This window comes from Mirounga angustirostris, unplaced genomic scaffold (assembly GCF_029215605.1).
Source record: "Mirounga angustirostris isolate CCGP_5_RB_7025 unplaced genomic scaffold, mMirAng1.0.hap1 SCAF_4, whole genome shotgun sequence".
Lineage (NCBI taxonomy): Eukaryota > Metazoa > Chordata > Mammalia > Carnivora > Phocidae > Mirounga > Mirounga angustirostris.
In genome coordinates this window covers 36,889,507-36,913,207 of record NW_026991712.1, presented here as the reverse complement: position 1 = coordinate 36,913,207, position 23,701 = coordinate 36,889,507, and the positions used below count along the sequence as shown (strand labels likewise).

At 38.2% G+C, this 23,701-nt stretch overlaps 1 protein-coding gene across 10 annotated transcripts in view; it reads left to right on the top strand.

Moving 5' to 3' along the window:
* The window catches only part of VPS13B (vacuolar protein sorting 13 homolog B), a 768,399-nt gene that overhangs the window by 609,037 nt on the left and 135,661 nt on the right, over positions 1 to 23,701 (top strand). For all 10 annotated transcript variants that reach the window (XM_064588058.1, XM_064588057.1, XM_064588054.1 and 7 more), the window contains 3 exons: positions 10,148 to 10,350; positions 12,969 to 13,176; positions 13,659 to 13,843. In XM_064588058.1, coding sequence (XP_064444128.1) covers positions 10,148 to 10,350; positions 12,969 to 13,176; positions 13,659 to 13,843 — 596 coding nt within the window. The remainder of the gene's footprint in view (positions 1 to 10,147; positions 10,351 to 12,968; positions 13,177 to 13,658; positions 13,844 to 23,701) is intronic.

The window sequence follows — 23,701 nt, the reverse complement described above, 5'->3', positions numbered from 1 at the left end:
CAAGACAGCTGGGGACAGGAAAAAGCATTTATTCACAACCCTGTTGCCAACTGGAGAAATGAAATTACTAAAAGCTAATAGCAGCAGATTTTATAGAGCAACCTGGTGCTGGAAGGAGGCAGACAGAATCCGAATCCTAGCCTTGCTGCTTACTGGCAGTTGATGGTGGTAAAAGTTACAACACAGCTCATTTCCAAAATGAAAGCAAAAAATACTTAATTCACAGGCCTGTTGGAAGGATTAAGTGAGATAATATACTCAGAGTACCCTACACATTCCTTGGCACAGATTTATTAAATTCCTCAATAAATATTGGTCTTTTTTGTGTCTTCCCCCACTTCCCTCTCCCAGTACCACATGAATGCTGAAGTCATAGATCACTAAATTTTCAAGTTGAAAGTTATCTTACAGATCATCCTTTTCTTTATCAAGAACCCTTTTTTATCTTTTTCTCTCATAGATCTCATGATCCAAACACATTGCATTTAGGATGAGATAGCTAACATAACTACACCAACTCGATATGACTGTAACCAAAAAGAAAAGTTTTACTGCACCTCCGAGCCTGTTTCAGATAGATTCATGATTTCTTTTGGGCTCTTTGAAATGGTTTTTTTTGAAGATTTTATTTATTTATTTGACAGAGAGGGGGGCAGTGAGAGAGGGAACACAAGCAGGGGGAGTGGGAGAGGGAGAAGCAGGCTCCCCGCTGAGCAGGGAGCCCGACGCGGGGCTCGATCCCAGGACCCTGGGATCGTGACCTGAGCCGAAGGCAGACGCTTACCCGACTGAGCCACCCAGGTGCCCCGGGGCTCTTTGAAATATTGAAAATACCTCATGAACCACCATTATTATGTGGAACTCTCTCAGGTCAAAGAACCCTGGGTTGAGGCCCACTGAACTAGTCCTAACTCCCCCCTTGAGCTAAGGTGAAAGATTAAGTGATTTGCCCGGGGATATTCTGAGATGGAGTGAGGACTATAACACGTCTCCTGGCTTTTGATTGGTCTGTTATTACCAGTCTTAAAACACCTGGACTATGCAGATTAATACCAATTTCTAAGCGGCTGTAGTAAATTATTAAGCAAGTCATTTTGCTTTCAACACTGTTTGAGTAATTTATACCAATTCTTCCATCCATGTAACTTACTTTAAAAAAAAAATTGATTCACAGCAGTTTCCTCATGTAATTAAATTAACCAGCTACTGTATTCCTCTAAGAAACTTTTGAAGTGTGTATTTACTGTTGTTCTTTCCTCCGTAAGAAGGTTGCCGTACACTTTCCAGTATGCACGGTCAGATCTGCCAGTCAGCTTAAAAAAAAAAACAAAAAACAAAACATGGCCACATGGTCCAATCAAGTTTTATTTTTCTAATAAACTGACACAACTGTGAAAACAGTGAGCATGGTGGCAGCTGGAGAGGAAGAACGAGGCAAAACTTATCCTCCATTACCCTTTGGTATTTTTAGTTTAGTGTTTCTAGAATCTGAGTTCTAAAACATTTCTCAGAAAATACCTCTCCCAGACAAAGGCCAAGTAAAAATAGCTAACTCGTAGACATTTTTGTCTTTGATGAGTAATTCCCCCTTTATTTATGTGAAAGAAAAAAAAAAAAAGTCCCGTTCTTGTTACTTGTCATTTTATTATGGTCAAAAGAAGAGGTTTGGGTTAGAGCAGTGGGGGTTGTGGGGGAGGCTTTTATTCATCAGTGAGGACTGGGTGAGAGTACATGGGGATTGGAAACCCCACCCATGACAAATCATCAGATGGGATGGGATACATGTTAGCAAGGGGACCACCCAGTTGGGCTCTCATTTTGATGGCTAGACTTTGTAGTAAATTTGTTCAAGAGCACCAGCATCCCTTTCAACATACATGTAGTTCTCTGACAGCTTTGTTATGTTCTGTTCCATATATTAATCTTATGCTATATGTTAGTTTACTATACTAATAGGTAACAAATATATAGGCAGAATGCAATTAAATACAATCTGATCAACTTACATATTCTGTTGTGGGGGGGGAGCAGGGTTTGTTTATTTTGTTCATGGTTAAAATACCCAAATACCATTTTTTATGTACTTTAACATAATTAGTTGAAGGAACTAGAAATGAGAAGAGTTCTAATCTCTTTATGAACCATTCTTAGAAAAATTTTTTCTGGCCATCTGGTTATTTATGGTCATCTCTTTATGGATCATCTCTTCATAGATCCTTATAAAAATTGTTTTCTTCCTTATTTTTCGAGGCACCCAGATGCTTCACTGTTATGCAGATTGACCTGTAGATGTATCTAACCCATGCTTGCTGATTTTCTAGTAGCCTTAGATTATTTCCAGCTGTATAAAAAAATACCTGGATGTGTTTTGCTAGCACATGTCATCACTGAGTACTCTTGCTCATGACATACAGAAGCCCTGATTCAGATTGCATTTTGCGCAGTCAGCATGTAGAGAATAGGAGCCTTACCAAATGTCTAGTAGAGACTGACGATGTAGGGCTGGCAGCATTTTGTAAACATTCTCCAAAACAAGTGGTTTGCATTTATTAGTCTTCCGAAGGAGTATTTTAAAGGTCATGAAACTACTTGTTCCTTGAACTAAATTTTTACACTCAATGAAAAGTATGTCAGTATGCAAACCAAGCAAGATTATTTCTGTTTATCATACCAGTTGTTTCTGAAATTGCTTCTCAATGTTGTTACACCTCATTTAGTTTAATTAAATATCTGCCATTAGTTTGTTAGGGCTGAAATTAAAAATATAAACACAGATTTTTGAAAGAGGCCAATGGAAAAATCAGGCAGAAAAGCATTCTGTTGAATGGAAGGAAGTAGAAGAGGTTATATACTTGGTCAAAATGACCTGAGCACACAATTGCTAAATGCAATGTGGTGTCCTGGGTTGGATCCTGGAACAGGAATAGGACATGCGGGGAGTAATGTGAAATTCAAATAAGGTCCATAAATTAGTTAGGAGTACTGAGGTTAATTTACTGGCTTTCGAGAATCATACTATAGCTTACATAAGTTGTTAACCTTAAGGGAAGCTGAGTGAAGAATATCAACTTTGCTCTAAAAGCCTATTATTATTTCAAAGTTAAAAGATTTAAAAAATGACCTGATAAGTGTTTGAGTAACTTTAATAATATTCATACTTTAAAAGTTTAAGTGACCATTTAAAATCTTACACTTCCACAGCATATTTCTTAATTTTTTTCTTCTCTCCATATTATTTTCGGAAATTTAGGGGGGAAATGAACAGTTCAGAAAATGTAAAGGGTAACACATCAAACACCTATGTATTCGCCAGCTAGAACAAATGTAAGCATATCGTCATATTTGCAGTATGCACACACACACACGTGCAGATACAGAATGTCACAAAATCACTTGGCCTTTTCCAACACTAAGAAGATAGTTCTTTATAGTTTTTACATGTAGTAATTTTATCCAACAGTACATTAGTAGTCCACTAGGAAGGAGAGTAACACATTCCTTAATGCACTTTCTGTTGCCATTTATACCAGATTTGAAATGTAGAAGTATCTAGTTTACATGAACTCTTGAGTGTTCTCTGTGGCCCTGGGTGTATCTGTGTGGTGATACATAAAACAAGATTCATTTCATCCCAAGGAAGGTATTTAGCATGTTTCCTGATGAAAAAACAAAAAGGAGAGGATGATGTCCCATAGGCTAGCTTTTCATGGAGTGAAAGAAAGGGAAAAGGAAAATTAATAACCCTGTCATGGGTCCCAGGGATTATTTTCATATTTTGTGGTAAAAGTGTGAAGTTTGGTTTACCATTTATAAATGACCTTTGTGAAATTCATCACCACTCTTTATTATTAAGCGATCATCATAATCTCCTATTACTGGTCATTTACGCCAAGATTAAAACCACTTGAACTAACATTGTTTTTCTGTTATTTTGTTGTAGCTTTTTTTAAAAACGTAACAGGAAATGTTCAAAAGGAAACAGAGACTCTAATTTAAACTTAAAAGCTGGTACTTGTGGGTCAACTTTTCTGTGGGGGCACCGACACCCGGAACCCTTCAATGAGGACCAAAGCCACAGCTGGTGTGTGTAATCAGTGTGGGGGGGCCAATGGGCACATGCGGATGGGTTAAATCGGTTGCCTCAAAAGTGAACCGCAGAAGAACAGAGAAGGGGGCAGAAGGGACCAAGCAGGGCACATTTATGTCTGTGCCTTTGGGCAGTGCCTGTTCTGTGTCCTCACTGCTAGCATGAGCATCTTCAATTCTCAGTGCCACCTGTGTGTTTAAACAAGTCCATGATCAATGCTGGTGGACCTGAGATAGAGCCAAGTACAAACTGTAAATGGATGACAAAGGTGTAAGAAGAGAGTGAGGAATAGACAGTTGGGGAAAAGGAGTGAGAAAAATGAAGAACAACTTACATATAGGTACACAAATACTTGATTAGAATGAAAGAATTAACAGCACAAAGGAGAATACAAAGCAAAAAAAAAAAAAATTTTGGTAGTAGGGAAGTATCCATGTTTTTTAACAGTTCACTTGCTTAACAGGGTCAATATTACAAACGCTGTTGATTGTTTTTTCCCCTCTAGTACTTCCTTAGATTTCGGAACTTGAGGATGATAAATTGCCAAGGAAAAATCTGGTTTGAGGAGAAAAAATTGCAAATTATTTACTTTACCCAGTCTGTAGTAGATAACCGGTAAATGTTGGTTGAATAATGAATGCATGCATGTATAAATATCAAGGTGGAGGTTATCGCAGAGATCCAGAAGGCTTACAGATAGATAGAGGCATGGGAGTAGCACTTTCTTAAGAATTAGGCATGGTTATGAACACTGTCGTAAGAAATTGTCCTTAAAGCCATGAGAGTAGAGAAATTCACTGGAATAAGAGATTGGGGTGAGAGGAAAGAATAGAAGACTGTGGGTTCCCTTGGCAATCCCTTTACTTAGAGACTGTGTATCAGTAGGGATGCTTTAGGTTGTAAATGACAGAAAATCCAACCTAAGCTGATTTAAGCGGTCTCATGTAGGTGAAAAGCTTGGGACCAGTGCTGTCCTTAGGCATGGCAGAATCCAGTAGATCTCCCTTCTGTGTTACGTAGCTTCTGCCTCAGACCCCACATGGGGGCTCCTAGCAGCTCCAGTGCCTTCATTTTCTTAACTTCAAAGCCAGGGAGCAAGAGGAAAGGCCACTTTCCCAAAAGTATTACTGTACCTCATTGGTTTTCATTGAATCTCATGCTCATCCCTGAGCCAAATCAAACTCCACAGAGTATCAAACATGAAAATCAAAGTCTGGCAACTTTCCAGCCCTACTAGCCTGCTTTCTGGCAAAGCATAGATTCTATTATTGCTGAAATAAAGCTAAAGCTAGAACAGTGCCTGCCTCCATTGTAAGGTCTCTGTATCTCAGGTACATTTTGCCGCCTCCTACCCTCCTCAACACACACCAGAGTCTGGCTGGCTTTCTTCTTCTTCTTGCAGGCTCCCAGGTGTTGGCCTGACCATTGGTTTCCTACTTCTGGGCCACTTTTCTGAGATTACAGTCCCGACCTTTATCTTTATTCTCGCACGAATTCTAGGTATCCCATTGTCTCTACCCAAGCAAAAAAGAATAGGATTTGTATGACGGCAGTGAAGTGTTTGTGTGTTTAACAGGGTATGTAGTGACAAAAAGCTGTCAGTATTTCTATACTTGTTTGTAATAATTCAAGTTTAGAATTTTTTCTCACATCCTTCCTCACCCCAGGCAATAAATACTTATAATTGTTTAACTTTAGGGAATTAAGAAAAGCCTTCCATCAACCCTACTTAAGTTCTTCTTTGAGAGGCGCCTGGGTGGCTCAGTCATTAGGTGTCTGCCTTTGACTCAGGTCATGATCCCAGGGTTCTGGGATCAAGCCCCACATCGGGCCCCCTGCTCCACGGGAAGCCTGCTTCTCCCTCTCCCACTCCCCCTGATACCTCTGGTTCTCCCCCTCAGGGGGAGAAATGACTCCCCCTGCTTGTGTTCTCTCTCTCTCTGTGTCTCTCTCTCAAATAAATAAATAAAATCTTTTTTTAAAAAAAAAGTTCTTCTTTGAGAAGAGATAGGCACTTTCTGTGGAATATATATAAGATAGAATGATGTAAATTTTGTCATTCCAGTACTAGTTTTGTTTTTTAAGCAAAACCTCAGAAACTAATTTAGACAGTACAATATCAGTATTTTGAGTAGTTCCTGCATAGTAGAAATATCTAGTAAGATCCAAATTCTGTATGTATTAAGTTACTTCTACAAAGATTTTATCATATGCTTACAAATATCTTTGTATAAATGAAATCTGTTATAGAGTGAGAAAGGTAATCTTCATCTGTATGCTGCAGACAAAATGTTGTCAAGCCCATTCTTAACAAGACTCTTGGAGATAAATATTAGCCCTTTCTTTGATAGTCTTTTCTTTGATAATTACCCTTGCTCTCATGATGTTGTCCTTTATGTCTGTCTTAGTTCTTCTGCTTTACTTTTCACCACTTCAAAGTGATATTTTAGGAATGATTAGAAATCAGCACATAGAAGAGGTGTTCAGCAGGTTTCTCACTGTTATAGGAAGAGGTACAAATAAGGAAAGGGAGAAGGCTAGAAACCACTCTGTGGTGCTGGATTAGAACCAGAGGTATCAGTATGAATCCATGATTTTTAGTATCTGTTCTGATGGATAGGTAAAGAAACAGATGTGTACATAAACATGGGTGGTTTATATACATAGGCTCCTTAGTCCTCTCTGCTGAGAAGGCCTAGAAGCAGTGACGCCCTAGTACAATGAGCATACTTATCATCCAGATTTTGTTTTCTAGAGAAATGACTGATGCCATAGATGAGATGGGAAAAATACAAGATAAGCCTAATACATCTTATATGGCCAGAAAGTAAAAAAGTTCTCAAAAAATGTTGGGGGTAGGGGCGCCTGGGTGGCTCAGATGGTTAAGCGTCTGCCTTCGGCTCAGGTCATGATCCCAGGGTCCTGGGTTCGAGTCCCGCATCGGGCTCCCTGCTCCTTGGGAGCCTGCTTCTCCCTCTGCTTCTCTCTCTCTGTCTCTCATGAATAAATAAATAAAATCTTAAAAAAAAAAAAAATGTTGGGGGTATATCGAAAGGACACCGGACCCAACTTGAAGGGGTTCTCAATGCCCAGAGCTGGTTCAGTTGAAGCAACAAAGTAAATGATAGTATTAGATTATAACCCATAAAATAAAATAAATACCTGTGAGTCCATACACATACAAATAAATAATTGAACTGATAAATGGGGTAGAAAGGACAGTTCTTTTTACCATAGAACGCTAATTAATAAATGTAGAAGAAAAAGAAAAATGGAAAACCAACATGATCACACACCACAGTCATAATCATTGCAGGCAAGAACCACTGATGGATGCTAAAACATTAGCAGGTAAAAGTTTGATGTAAAAGAGGATACTTGCATGATCTTCATATATCTCCCCCACAAGATATTTGTTATTTTCAAAAGAAAAAAATAGCAGTTTTACAGTGGCAAAACCTGGCAGACACCACTTTAGCCATGTGATCAGAGTTAATATTGCCAGTAGTAAAACATCAATATCACATACCCCAATATATGATAACATGGAGAAGGGCATCACTCCTCTGGGATTCTTGCCAAAAATGTATAACTTCATTCTAATGAGAAAACATCAGATAAACTAAAATTGAGAGACATTCTGCAAAGTAATTGGCCTAGACTGTTCAAGAACATCAAGGTCATTAAAGACAAAGAAAGCTGGAGGATCTGTCACAGGTTAAAGGAGACTAAGGAGACCTGACAGCTAAATTCAGTAGGGATTCCTAGTTTGGATCCCGGACCATCAAAGGACATTAGTGGGGAAAATGGCAAAATTTACATGAGATCTATAGATTACTTACTGGTATGATATCAATGTTGATTTCCTGGTTTCAGTATTTCTGCTATGGTTACATAGCTAGATGAGAGGTATATGGGAACTCTGTATATTTTTGCAAGTTTTAGGTGCTCCTAACATCGTTTCAAAATAAAAAGAGTTTTGTGTGATTTCTTTTAGAGGAGGGGGACTTGGAATGGATGGCTTCTAAGGTCTCCTCCATCTAACCTTATTATTCTATGACACAGTGATAGAATGAAGAATGGCAAAGATTTAAGCACTTTTTTGTTTTGTCTGTCAATTAAAAAATACGTTGAGACAGATGAGAGGAGGATCAGATTTTATACTGGCAATTCAGTTTGGGGGGATATATCCCAAAGAGCTACTGTTGTGCCCAGTAGTAGACTGAATAAAATGGTCTTTGCCTCCAGGATGGTCAGTCTACTAAAGCTTGAAAATGATGTGGTCTACTATTTCAATCATTTAGCTTACCAAAATCTCTCTTCCTTGATGTTTTAAAATAATGGAGATGGATAGAATGATCTAGAAATTAAGTCTTGGAATAAGAGAGCAAGAGCCCCCAAAGTGGGCCCTGAGATTTTTTAAATCTGGGTGTCTGGCAAGGTAATGATAAACATTAAATGAGATAAGCAACCTAGAAGGCCTTTGGTATTAAGCATTTTGTGTATGAGGAACCAAAAGAATATTCACATTAAGATTACTATCAGATAATTGGGTATTTCACTGTAGGGCAGAATGAAGATGCATGTATTGGGGAATAAAGAGAAATGTAATTCTAATGTTCCCTTAATACTCATTTGCTGGATGACTATACTGAATCAAGCCTATACTTTCATAATCCCATTATGAGAAATTTCTGAATAATAAATTGATATGTTTCATTTAGCAGATATTTACTGTTGAGTAGTAAATATTTCAGGAAAGGTAATGCAGTTAAGTCAGGAAGTTATGACTTGAGTTTTAAACTCCACTAATGGAGATGATTTTTGATTCTTAGGTATTTGGGGGGCCTGTTTCTTTTTTTTTTTTTTTTAATTTTCTGTTTTATTTCTTTTCTTTAAGTGAGGTGTAGTTGTGAATCAAGAAAGTTGTATAAATGAAATGGAAGTCTTCGTGCCATAATAGAGTTGAAAAAATTTATGGACCTGATTTCTACCATCCTAAATTTTAACAAAAGTCTTAGCTCTAACTTACATGGGTGTGATGTCTTCCATGGAAGATTAGAAGTTATGTATCTTATTTCTGTAGTAGGAGCATACAACATATATGAAGTTTTCAAGTCTCCACAGAATTGAAAAGTCAATGTGGGTACTATACTTTGAAACGTGTATACTATGGGCCTAAGGTGTTTTTTAATCTTCCATCTCTTTTAAGGATCAAGTATCATTAGAAAAATAAGCCATGGGCATTACAAACGTGGTGTGGTGAAATTCAATATTCACAATGACAATTCAGAATATGAGCTCCTTGGGGAAAGTTAACCCACCACTCTAACTTTGCATCCAAATATCTTAAAGTGTGCTGTTGGTTTTATGAAAAGGTTTTGATCTACACTTCTAGTTTAAGTTCAAAAGAAAAACCTACATTTTAAAGTGTATTCCTTTTCTGGGTATATTTACTTTGAACTATAGCGTATAGTTTTTCTCATAAATCTAACCTGCCACTATCTGTTTTTAAGACTTTGTAAACTTCAAGTGGTTATGATGTGTGAAGTTTGGATTAAACTAAAATTTTTAGAAAACACATGTTACATATTTTGATTGTTTTGAATTTTAACATGGGCCAGTCAAAAACTTGAGTGTCTAGCAAAATAATATACTATACTCTGTTACTATAAGAAATCACAGAAAATTGCCCTTTCCCATCATGTTAACAATAGACAAATGAAGCAGCTGTTCTTATTCTTAATGTAGTTGTTTGAAAAACTTGCACAATTTAATGAAAATGTCTCTACTCATAAAACTTAAAATGCTCACACATGGAAAAAGTCATAATGTTTTGGCAAATATTTCTTTGTTAGGAATGTGAATGAGGCATACCTGCTTCATAACTAGAATTCTATATAAGTGTCATAAAACTGTGGGAGGAAGCCAACTGAAAAAGAAGACTCTGACAAAGGATGAATTAATGCTTTTTAAAAAATACAGATAGTTCTTGCTCAAACATACATTTTTGACAAGGAATAATTATAACATATACCTCTCTTCTTTTTTTTTTTCCAGGCATAATTCTTGGGTCATCATTTCTACTCAGCATAAATGATTTTCTGCTTAAAACAAGTCTCAAAGAAAGAAATCGGATTCTGTTAGGACCATGCTGTGCTACTGTCAATCTGGAAGCTAAGTGGTGTAAACACAGTGGCAATCCAGGCCCAGAACAGTCCATACCAAAAATATCCATTGATTTAAGAGGAGGTCTGCTACAGGTCTGTGGGAATTGGCCACATTTTTCCCATAAGTTTTCAACTAGCCTTTGTTCATTTTTTGAACTGTTAGACTAAATCTTGATAGGGTGAGAAAGAGTATTATCAGATTGATCTCTTACTAAACTTTTTTTAACAGCTTTATTGAGATAGAATTCACATACCATACAATTCACCTAAATAAAGTGTACGATTCAGTGGTTTTTTAGTAATTCATGAAGTTGTGTGCTCATCACTATAACCCATTTTAGAATATTTACACACACACACGCACACACACACCCTCAAAACCCTGTATCCATTAGCATTCATTCCCCATTACCCTCTAATCCTCTCCCTAGGTCTAGGCAACTACTAATCCATTTTATGACTACATATTTGACTGTTCTAGACATTTCATGTAAATGGAATCATATAATCTGGTCTTTTGTGACTGGCTTCTTTCACTTAGCATAGTGTTTTCAAGGTTCATCCATTTGTAGCAGGTGCCAATACTTTGTTCCTTTTTTTTTTTTTTTTTTTAAAGATCTCATTTATTTATTTGACACAGAGAGAGAGAGAGTACAAGCAGGGGGAGCTGCATGCAGAGGGGGAAGCATGTTCCCTGCTGAGCAAGGATCCTGATGCGAGGCTCAATCCCAGGACCCCGGGATCATGACTGAGCTGAAGGCAGACGCTTAACCAACTGAGTCACCCAGGCGCCCCTAGTTTGTTCCTTTTTATGGGCCAAATAATATTCCATTGTATGGCCATACCACATTTATGTATTTATCAGTTGATGGACTTTTGGATTCTTTCCACCTTTGGGTATTATGAATGATGCTGCTAGGAACATTTGTGTACAAGCTCTTGTGTGGACATATGTTTTCATTTCTCTTGGATATGACTAGGAGTAGAATTGCTTGCTGGGTCATTAAACATTTTTCTAATTATAGACTTTTCTACAAAGTAGTCAAGTTGTCTCAAGCACTGTGCCATCAGCAGTATATAATAACCATTTGCCAATGGCAGGTTCTTTAGATATTATAACATTTGATGATTAACACTTGATATATAATCAATTGCAGCCTTTTATGCATTTGATTTATAGCCAGGTATGGACTGTGTGAGGATATTCAACTTATTTCTTGGTAACTTTCTATTTGGATAGATGTGAATGTATTCTTGATATGATTTGATGTCCCCCAAGTTTGACATAAATCCAAAAATCTTGAGAAATTCACAATTACAGAAAATGGAAATGACTAATTTGTTAATAATGGAGGCGTATTATATATGAATTTCTTGTTTTCATCTAAAAGTTGTGTTGCCTTGACTTTTTCACCAGTTTTTTTACTGACGGGAAGATGTGGAAGGATTCTAATAACTTACTGCTTTGTATTGCTTTGGAGACTATAGGAAATCTTCATGTATTTAACAATAAGCATGTGATTTCATGTTGTTTTATCAACAGTATTAACTGTATTACCATTTTCCCAAGACAGCAAAGTAACTCCTCATTAAAATCAACAATAAGACAAAAACATAGTATATTATCTCTACATGATAAAGTCACTGTCTCTTGACAATTTAAAGCCCAGAGCACAGCGTTCAACTCCCCAGCTTGACTTTTCACCTCTCTCTGTTTTTCAGGATCCAATAAAAATAAGATTGATGAGAACACAGTAGACTTAGTATCACATCTCTTACCTTTATTTCTACTGCCTTAATTCCAGAGAGCAGGACCCAAACTTAGGTTTAAAATTTACCCACTGGTATAGGGTTATTTTTTTCTGCGTCTTTATATTTTTTCTCTTTTCTGTGTTTATCTGGTTCTCTTAGAAATAATGGTTGCATTGCCTTTATCCAGTATATACAAACAAATGTAACATTATTTGCATTTTGAGTCCTCTGACATTAATCATTATTACCCACGGGTCATACTTCTGTTATGGACTAGTACTCTTCACATGCAGAGAAAAGAGAATTTGATCCTCTTTATTACAGAAAACACCAAGGCCTTTGTTCTGAAACTCTACTGTATCTCCTCTATGGTTGCTTCTCAGGGGCTGTGGAATACTGTATGTTGGCACATTCTAGGTAAACACAGAAGTTGGGAGCCTTCTGAGTTCAAGTTCATTGAGCATCTTCCCTCTCTTTTTCTCTGAAGAGTAAAAGTGCAAAGAAAGGAACCTTATAATTGAGAGGTGTTTGTTTAATCTCATGACAAAATGTAGGAAGCTATTCCACAAGGTTATTATTATTCTTTTAAAAACGTTCTGGCCTAGAAGATCTTCATTGCCTTCTCTCAAACTGTAATAGGCATTGTTTTCTCACTTAGCTAAGTTAACTCATAAACATTACCTTGCACTAACATAATTTCATTGGTAATTCAGCATTGAAAATTGATTGTTATTAACACAATATATGATGTAATTGATTTTCTTGTTTTTATATATTTATTCAAGTAATAGAATTTCATCCCATAGGTCAATTACTTAGAAACTATAGTTAAGTTATTGTCAATAATTAAATTGAACGTAATTATGGTCTTGCATTAATTCAAGTATGATTGTGCCTAATTATCCTCATGAAATGTTTGTATTTAAAAGCCACTAAAATTTTTCGTATGATTGTTAAAGGTTTTCTGGGGTCAAGAACATTTGAACTGTTTAGTTCTTCTACATGAATTACTCAGTGGATACCTTAAGGAGGAGGGAAATTTTGAAGCGCAAGTTCCCGAAGCAGTGTCCCAAATGCCGTCTCCTATAGAGAAGAACCAGATGTTTAAAAGTGAACAAAGTTCAGATGACCTACGGACAGGCCTATTCCAGTATGTACGAGATGCTGGTAAGTAGCAACAGCTTCAGTATGTGAGAGAGTTTTAACTGCACGTTCACTAAATAGCACATTAAGATCACTTGAAAAGTACGTTAATACCTGCAGTACAAAAATAGTACATTACAAACAAACTGAGGGTTCTAGAGGGGAGGACGGTGGGGGGATAGGTTAGCCTGCTAATGGGTATTAAAGAGGGCACGTTCTGCATGGAGCACTGGGTGTTATATGCAAACAATGAATCATGGAACACTACATCAAAAACTAATGATGTAATGTATGGTGATTAACATAACATAATAAAAAAAATAGTACATTACCTTTCAGTCTGTCTTAAGGGAAAATTCTTAATTTGTTCCTGTCTCAAACCAATTAAAAATGGCCAGCCAGCTTCTTTACATTCTTATCTTTTATCCTCATAATGTTCTCTTTCTGTAATAAATCAACATGTTTCCTTTCAAAAGCATGCAATTAATTATTTTTTCCTTTAACAGAACCCTTGAAAATGCCTGGTGTCTATGAAGTCTTGTTTTACAATGAAACTGAAGATAGCTCAGGGATGATGTTATGGAGATATCCAGAACCTAGAGTGCTCACCCTTGTACGGATAACTCCTGTGCCCTTCAACACCACAGAGGATCCAGATATTAGCACAGCAGACCTTGGGGATATGCTACAGGTAGGTAATGACTATTCATTTTAAATAAAAGCATTGTGGAAAAGTGCTGATTAGATACTAGGAAAAAAGATTAGAGGGATGCCTCGGTGGCTCAGTTAGTTAAGCATCTGCCTTCGGCTCAGGTCATGATCCCAGGGTCCTGGGATCGAGTCCCACATTGGGCTCCTTGCTCAACGAGGGGCCTGCTTCTTCCTCAGCATCTACGTGCCGCTCCCCTTGCTTGTGTTCCCTCTCTGTCTCTGACAGATAAATAAATAAATTCTTTAAAAATAATAATCAAAAAAAGATTAGAGCATACCTATTTTTCCCATCAATAGTATCAGAGAGAAATACACACAAATACATATACATACATATGTATACACACCCACAAAATAGAAATTTTAAAATAGGGAATAATGTAATTCAGATTCACAATTCATGGCAATTTTGAGAGTTCTCAATTCTACTCTTAGCCCTTTTATAGGAGGTTATGTTACATGTTCTCTGAGTGTAATGGGACAGCTGTCATTCAGTTCACCACACATTTTTCAAATACTTACCATGTGCTCACACTCTTCAGCATTTCTAGAACTGCTTTATGAAATAAAATATGTTCACATAGGCCAGAATGGATGGCTCAGTTTTCGTCTTCATTTCCAGAGCTGAGAATGGTCTCGGGCTTGCGGTGGCTGATAGGAAAACTGTCTAACCCATGGTCATATTCCATATGACTTTGTGAAAGTTTGTTGCTTGTCATTTCCCGAAGTTTAACGTAAATGTCACTAAGACTATCACTACATTCTCTTTCCACTTATCAATATTCTACAGATCTGATTTCTCCAAAACTTTGTTTTCCACATATCACTAGATCACACAAACTCAGAACAATGAGGTTGCTCTCTTTCCCCGACTCCCCACATCTACTGCATCAACAAGTCCTGTCAGTTCTGCCCCCAAAATATGTCCCTATTCCCTCTTTTTACTGGTACAACTTGAGTCCAGGCTGCCCCCTTCCTGTTCCCTGCTGCAGTAGCTTCCTACTTGGTCTCAATGATTCTATTCTTGACTCCCTGTAATGCATTTTCCAAATAGCAGCTAAAGTGATCTTTTAAAAATGTAGATCAGGTCACATCACTCCTCTAACTTAGAACCTGATGGTGCCTTCCTCTACTTCTTAGAACAAAATTCAACCATCTTGCTGTGGCCTATAAGGACCTATGATGTGTGCCCTGCCCACCTCGCTGACTTGGTCTCATGCCAGTCTCCCCATTCCTTACTATGCTCCAACCATACTGGTTGAGTATCCCACTTGACAGTCATTTCTCTTGCTCTCTTCCCCAACTTTGTCATTCAGGTACCAGCTCAAATGTCCTGTCATGGCTGGTTCACTACCACTTCTTTATTCTAAATTACATTACCTTGTTTTACTTTTGTCACAGCTCTTATTACTATTTAGAATTATAGTATGCATTTATTTATTTACTTGCTCATGGTCTTTCTCTCTCTACCATTAGAAAATAAGCTCCTTGGGGGTGTCTGAGTGGCTCAGTCGATTAAGCATCCAACTCTTGCTTTTGGCTCAGGTCATGATCTCAGGGTCCTGAAATCGAACCCTGCATTGAGCTCTGTGCTCAGCAGGGAGTCTGCTTGGATTCTCTCTTGCACTCTCCCTCTGCCACTCCCCCCACTCATGTGCACGCACGCTCTCTTTCTCTCTAAAATAAATAAATCTAAAAAGAAAAGAAAAGAAGCTCCTTGTATTTCTTGATCACTTTTATCTAGCACTTGGTACACAGAGATATTCACCAATTTTTTCTTTTTCTTTTTTTTTGTTTTTTAGAAGGGGAAGGTCGGGAGGGGGGAGAGAGAATCTTAAGCAGGCTCCATCCCCAGTGGGGAGCCCAACATGGGGCTCAATCTCACAACCCTGAGATCATGACCTGAGCCAAAATCAAGAGTCGGATGCTTAACCAATCAAGCCACCCAGATGCCCTCCCCAATTTTTTTAATGAGTGCTCTGTACTTTTTTTTTTTTTTTGAGACTTATTTATTTGAGAGAGAGAGAGAGAGCATGGAGGAGAGGGGCAGAGGGAGAGAGAGTCTTAAGCAGACTCTGTGCCAAATCCAATTTGAGTCCAAAATTCGTATTAACATATTAGCATATTAACATTGACATATTATATTCTTATTTAATTCTTGTTTTAATATTTTATTATAATATATTTAGTCAGATGTTCACCTTCTGAATTGATAACAATAAAATGTGTCATCGTTTTGTCAAGTAAAGCTGAGTGTGCAGAACTATCTGATTTGCCAAGATGTCAGCAGTCTTTAATTTGATTTTTTTTCTTGTGATGAGAATTTTTAAAATCTACTCTCTTACCAACTCTGCTTTGATTCTTTAAATCCTTAAATTTGTTTCCCCTCCTATTAATATCATATTCAGGATTACCTTCTCTACCAGCATTCTTGGATTATTTTGGCTAAGTAAAATAGCAATATCTTTGAATACTACTGCCTTATTAGACTTGCCCAAATGCAGAACATCTTTAGTATGTTCAGTCAAAATGAAAATACTCCTATGTCAAAGTTTCAGCATCATGTAAGGGCTTCTTTGTAACTGCTTGTTGGGTCCATATTTATAACTCAGTGTTAACTAACGTAAGTCTTATAACCCTTAGTGGTAGTATTATGCCAGTTGTATTAAATGAGGCATTTGAGATAGTACATTCGCTGGTAACGTGTTCTTTATCTTCTCACGGACATTGGGTAAGGAAGAACAGCCTTCTGGTTAAGAGGATAAACTCTAGCCAGAATGCTTGATGTTACCTTAGACAAGTAACTTAATCTCTCAGCCTCGCGTCTTTTGTTTTGCTTTTTTTTTTCATCAATAAGGAGGCTATTAATAATGTGATGATTATAGGAAGAAATGTTTGAAAGACACATTGAACAATGCCTGGCACACAGCGTGTGCTATGTAATATTTAAGTATGAGTATTACCAATTACTACCCTGGTGACAATTGTCAAAAGTCTTTTCATCAAATAGAAGCATAAGCTAGACCAGAGAGAGTGGGGGCTGGTGATTCTACAGACCAGCTGGAGTAGTCCAGGAGAGCTGGGACGGTCCCAGGGTCTAGACGGTGGATTTGTCACATAAGCACAGCACTGCATGAAGGAAGCATGGCAGGGGGCAACAGGCAAAGTGCTGGTATCAGAGAGGTTTCACATCTTATTGGAGAGATAGGAACTGAGTTGTGGGCACAGTTCAAAGACAGGGATGCTGGTCTAAGAAGCAAGAGAGGCTTGACCTCCTGTGAGTTGAAAGGGAGAGCTTGATCGCAGCAGTAAGAACACCCAGAATCAACGACTGGCATGGAAGAATAAAGTGGGACTGGCAGAAGGTTGCCGTGCAGCTGAGCTCCCAGTCTGATCCTTATGTTCCCCTGACGAGGAGCAGAATTTGACCCAAGGGTTGGGGTGAGCCTCATTGGTAGGAATAACTCTCTGGGTTGCAATCTTAGAACTGTACAAACTATTTTGTTTCCTTGGAGCTTCTGTTGAGAACAGAAAATATGTTGCATGAATCACAGCTTTGATTCGATATGACAGCTTTTTCCTTGAGCACTTGCAGTGCCAGACCTTGGACTTGCTTCTGGGGATTCAGCTCCTCAACTGAACGCTGGAGTTAATGTTATTTACCTTTCAGAGATGTTACAAGAATTGAGTGAAATATTATAGCTAAAACAAATAAATGCCTTACACATAGTGAGCTTTCAATAAATGTTCATTTCTTTCCCTCCACTCCTTCACAAGCAAATGTCTGGACCACTGAAAGAACCTTCTGAAGAGAATTCCAGCCTTTGGTCTCTCTTCCTTCAAGCTATCCTACTAAGTTCTTCAAGGAACAGGTGGACTGTATCAATTCCTTGAGAAAAGCTTTCAGTGATCCTGTCACCCTCGCAGACTGACCTTGAGGGCCCTGCATAACCTCTCCACCCCCACCCAGCTTTACCTTTCACTCCATTACACATGATCTACCCTCTAGTCAAACCGACCTGTCCAGCATTTACCAAAGCTGCCAGTGACAGCCCACTTCCATTCCACTCCCTCTTCATTTGAATCTCCCCTTTCTATGCTGAAATCCTTCCCACACTTCCAAACAGCCCTTATGCCCTCAACACCATGAAGCCTTCCCTAGATGCCATCTCCACACAAATTACCCCCTTCCTCTGTAGTCCTGTGACACTCCATAGCAGCACTTTTATGCTATTTCTTACCTTATTCCTCACATTTTAATTATGTGTTCATATCTTGTCTCCTAGATTGTAGGTTTCCAAAGGCAATGATTGTATCAAATCTGTCATCCTGTCCCTTCTAGTATCCACTGCCCTGGAGAGATGCTAAGTATATCAAATGGATGAATGAATGCATGAATATCCATGTTTCTATTTTGTATTATTCAGAAGTATTACATTGCTTGTCATAATTTTGTGGGGCTGTTGAATGAGTTTTGGTTTTGCAAACTGAATTATGTCAAGATGCATCGTGTTATGCTTCACTGGTATTATCTACCATAAACACACAGTCTAATGTCATTACATTACATAGGCTTTTGGTGAGATCATTGAATATACTGCCAAGCCCACTGCCCCCTAGACAGAGGCTAGTTCTTAAATACAAAGATAACTTAATCTCTTTGGTTTTAGTCCTAAAAACAGAATCAAGTTTGGTTGACTTTTTCCTTGAGGATCGTTTAGTTCATAAAAAACTGACCTTATAGAGTTCACTTATACAGAACCCTCACATTTGTCTGTTTATATATCTTTCAATGATTGATAATGGCATTTATAAATAGGCTCCCCATATGACTTTATGGAATTTATTTTGCAAGTGTAATGAAAAATATGGAAAACATGTTTATAATATTAAATCAAACCATAGGTTCTGCATAAAGACCCTGAAATTAATGTTCACAGAAAGCAAAAGGAGCTTATTTTATGGTCAGTTTATAATTTTATCAGGTTAAATTTTAAGTATTAGCAGTATACTTAGGTATCAATAAGATTACAACTTGTAGGGTAGAATAATGCCGTCAACCTAGAAGGAATATTGTATCATTTTAATGAGCTTAAATGTCAGAATTTCTGGCACTGTGTCTGGCACATTCTAAGTTTTCCTTTCCTCATCTTGTTGTATACACTGCCTACTCAGGATTCAATTTTGGAAATACACATGTACCCAGATTGTAAAATTTTAATCCACTTTTGGAGTAAAATTGATAATGGATATTTTAATTCTCACACAGATCTGTCATAGTACTTGTTTTTATTCTCGCAATACTGCATTATTCTTGTTTCATATTTATTTTCATTTATGTGTTGCACTAAATTTTTAGATATCTTCATTTGGTATGTGAGATAGGCCAAACTAAATATCATCTTTCCTCAAGGATCTTAAGAGTATAAATAAAGCTTGAGCATTACAATTCAAGACAAACACTAAGGGGGTGGAATCACTGAAGCAATTTAAACAGGGGAAGCAAAGTTAAAGGAGTGAATTGGAAGATAAGTTTGGCGTTGCTAACATACAATGTGGATTAAAGGAAAAGATCTAAAAGCTAAAGTCAGGAATTCCTCTAATGTAAGAAACATCTAGGGTGTACATGAAATTCCTGGTGTTAAAGTTGGAAGAGAAGGATGGGGGGCACCTGGGTGACTCAGTCGGTTAAGCATCTACCTTCGGCTTAGGTCATGATCCCAGGGTCCTGGGATCGAGTCCCACATTGGGTTCCCTGCTCAGTGGGGAGCCTGCTTCTCCCTCTCTCTCTGCTTGCTGCTTTGCCTACTTGTGCTCTTACTCTTCTCTCTCTCTCTGTCAAATAAATAAATAAAATCTTTAAAAAAAAAAAAAGTCAAAGGAGAAGGAAAGAAAATGTTTAAGTAATTTGAGGAAAAATTGACACAGGTTCACAAAAAGTTTACACGAAAAGAATTAAATAGATACTTAGATTCAGATCTACACCTTCAGAAAATGTGAATATAATTAACAAAATGAGATAAACATCTCTGTCATTTTTATTTCCACTTCATAGCATTTCTCCCCAACAAAGAATTATTTGATATCTTCTCAATCTAGTGTAGGATACTACAATGTATAGACAATGAGGATATAAAGAGATTGATCTGTCCCTACTCTTACAAGGTTTATAATGTACTTGAAAAAAGAGGGCATAATTGCATATGCAAACTCATAAGATAGAATAGCTAAATATAAAGATAGACCCACACATTTATACGGGAAGTATCATGTAATTTGGGGAATTCTGACATCTGAAAAGTAAACCGAATTAATCGGGAACAAAATTTATTTGAGACAAAAGCTGTATGATTTCATAGCACTTTCTCAGTTAAAAAGGCATTTTCCAGCTTGAGAATTTGGTGCAGACTTCTTATATGAAAAAAACATGACTAGAGTCCATAAACGGTATCTTCACAAGGATAACAGGAAGGAAAAAGACAAAAGCAAGCTGTGTCATTTGTTTATTTCTGGTGGAGAAGGAGAACAGTAAGCCAAAGAAATCAGTGCACTCATGTAGGGTTCGTTTTTGTTTATTCAGTTCAAAAGTCAGGGAAATTAGTTTTTAAAGTAACACTAATATGATTATAAAAATCAAATGGAAACCACATTGGAAGAATAATGAAGAAAAAATTACATACTTGGAAACCAAGGAGAATCTAAATGGTTGAGATCTGGATTATTCAATGTGTTATGATCATCTTAGTGTTTTACACCCAGAACTGTGCTAGATGCTTTGCATAAAAACCTCAGTAAATCTCATTTTATTCTGTGAGGTGCGCATTATCCCCACTTTATAAGTGAGGAAACTGAGGCTAGGAGAAATTAACTTGTCTTGATTTATGAAACTTAAAAATGGGAGAGCCAGAATTTTATCCCAGGTCTTCCTGACTCCAAAACCTATGTTTTTTACCCTCTTTGTAAAACGTCGGGATAATAATACCGTGGATGATACATTCGCGTGATAGTGAGCTACTCTTTTGAGAAATGTGGAAAGAAGGAAAATAAAATTATCCTTTTACTTCAGACTATTAAAGCATGAAATCATGAATCTGACCCCAAATACGCAAAATAACCTTAAATAAAGGGACTCCTAGACGCACAAGATGGATTGGATATTAAGATATCTAAAGAAAGAATGTTTCCTTCAGAAGGAAAACTGTTCAGCTCTAGAAGCCTAGGAAGGTCACGGAAGCATTTGTTGGCAGAAGCTCTCCTGGCAGCATCCAAAGAAATGGTGCCCAAGTGTCTGGTTCACCTGGTAGCTAAATCCCCTTCATGGAGACGAATATAGCAGCTGTCAGATCCCTGTGTCTAACATTCAAGTCATCTAACCACCCAAACAACCTCCTAAAACTTTGGCTCCCCAAGCAATCTGTCTACAGAGCGAGTATCATACATTGCTCAGGCCAGCATCAGTATCCAGGCTGCTTGGCAGTTATACATCTCATGGTAAATTAATAACTTGGCATCTGGTTTATATATCTCTAGTGAACTCTGTTGCATGACTCAGCATTCCTAAGTGCTAGGACACCATGGAAATTTTCTGAGGCTGCAAGACCAATGGCCAGATCTTGAATCATGGTGAATCCATCATGCCGAGTACCCTCTTGTAGCACCTGCCTGCCCAGTATGCTGGTCTTTCCCAGATGACGTCTCTGTTGTGCATTGTGTCACAAACATTTCCAAACAAAATTCTACTCTCACTACCACCGTGAAGAGTTGTGAGAAGTAGATAGGATGTATATAAAGCATCCAGTCTTACATAGTTTGGGGCTTAGTAAATTATCATTACAACACACAGTAAATGGTAGCTGCTGTGAGTATCAGCGTTACCATTGTCATCGTCGACTCCATTGATCAAAGAACCTGGACCCAACTGTGTTAGACCAAGAAAGCCCTGTTTTCTGAGAAAGACTTTTTTTTGTATTTATAGCCTGTTGGTGTCCTAACAGTTGTTAGGAATGCGGGTTGTGCCTGTGATTAAGAGCATGCTTTCACTGACAGACTGGTTGCTGTCCCAAAGCTACACGGTCAGCCCCTCCGAGGTAGCCTGTCAGCTACAGTCCTCCAGGCTGCAGGTAGTGGAAACCCCACTGAAGCTGACTTAAAGAAAAATGGGGGGATCTAGTATCAAGCCACAGTGGGGAGTCCTAGAAGCCAAGGGCCGCTGGGCCTCAAAAACGAGGCCAGGAATGGAAGATAGGAACCCAGAGGAGTATTTACACACTATCACTTTTCTCTGCTTCTTTCCCTATGTTTGCTTCATTCTTCCTTTTCAACAAACGAGCTTTCCTCCTGCTTCTCAGGCCAGCTGGTAGTCTCCCCACAATTTCCAGAGCCCAACTCCCAGAGTCACATTTACAAGTCCAACCTCCGGTCCAGTTCCACATTCCTCATCCACCTAGAGGGGTGTCAGGTGCTCTTGGGTCGTTCAACTGTGGCCATGGGGTGGAGTCACATTCACCAACATGGCTGTGAAGTAGGGGTCATTGTGAGCTCGGCAGATACCCCCCAAAAGGGATCCATCCATTCTGTGTCGGATCTCTCTTACTGTTCTCGTTTTGCACTCTGGCTGGTTTGGCCCAACTCATGCCCAGTACTGGCCTCACACTGTCAGCTGCTGCTTTCTGGTCTGACTGAGTCTGAGGGTCTGCACAGCATATTCTGCTCTTCCAAGAGGGAAACCTTTTATATATGGTCTGTGGTGTTAGAGAAGCATCACTGCGGGCAGAGGGTCTCTAGAAAGTCCGCCTCACTAAAAGAACTTGACTCCTTTTTGCTCTGGTTTTTCCAGCTTTTCTCTTTGCAGATATCTGACAGAACTGTTTTCTCTTTCTACATCAAAGGCTGTCTGCATCTGGAGAAAAGCCTCATATCACTCCTTAAATCTTCTCATTGTTCTCTCCTAGCATCCTCCCAAAATATTGATTCAGCAAGCTCTTATATCTTAACTGACACATAGGAAATATTTTCTTGTCCCCCAAACGCTTAAAATCCATACCTTTCTTGGTCAGTCCTTCCTTTTTAAGGCAATGACTATGTAGCACATTTGCAGCTTCGCCCATTCTGTACAATCCCAGGTCTAATGATGTGTGAGAGCTTCACATATAAAACCATTTTCTATTTTGAAATCGAGTTTACAATGTGATGCTTCATGCCTGTAGCTTAGTGGTGATTTAATCGTGTTTAGTTTTCTGATACTGTTTTACCTGACATACATACCCACAAGTGGAACTAAAGCTTCACTAAACCTTATAGTTCGGTGGGTTATTGTTTTTCATAATTACATGGAGAAAATGTTTCAAGTCAGGCAGTGATACTCAGTATTATCCAATAAATTAAAAACCAGACTTTTGCTGCTTTAAACTTGACTTTACAAGCTTCCTGTAATTCTAAAGCACATGTACCTGATGGGCGAAGGTTATGATATTAGCACCTGGTGACACGACATAAAAAAAATCCTTCTGAGAGTTACTTGCAGTCTAATATGATGTGCCTCTTCCACGCACAGCTTAAAAAGAATAAAAGGAAGTGTTCTTGGGTGTTTCTTTTCAGCTGTGTTGGGCGGTTCACTTATAACTGCAAATATGTTCCCAGAATCCCGAGCCTTTTTATTTTATAAGCACCTCCTGCCCACTGGCAGCTGTACTAATGTGTCCCAGAAGGCTTTGCTCCTATCCATCATCTTTAGGAGGGGTGGTCAAAGCCCAGATATGAGATTCATTGTTGTTGAAATGCAGAAAGAAAAAAAAAAAAAGTCTTGGGGGCTTTAGAGAAGTAAGAGGCAGAGCCAGAG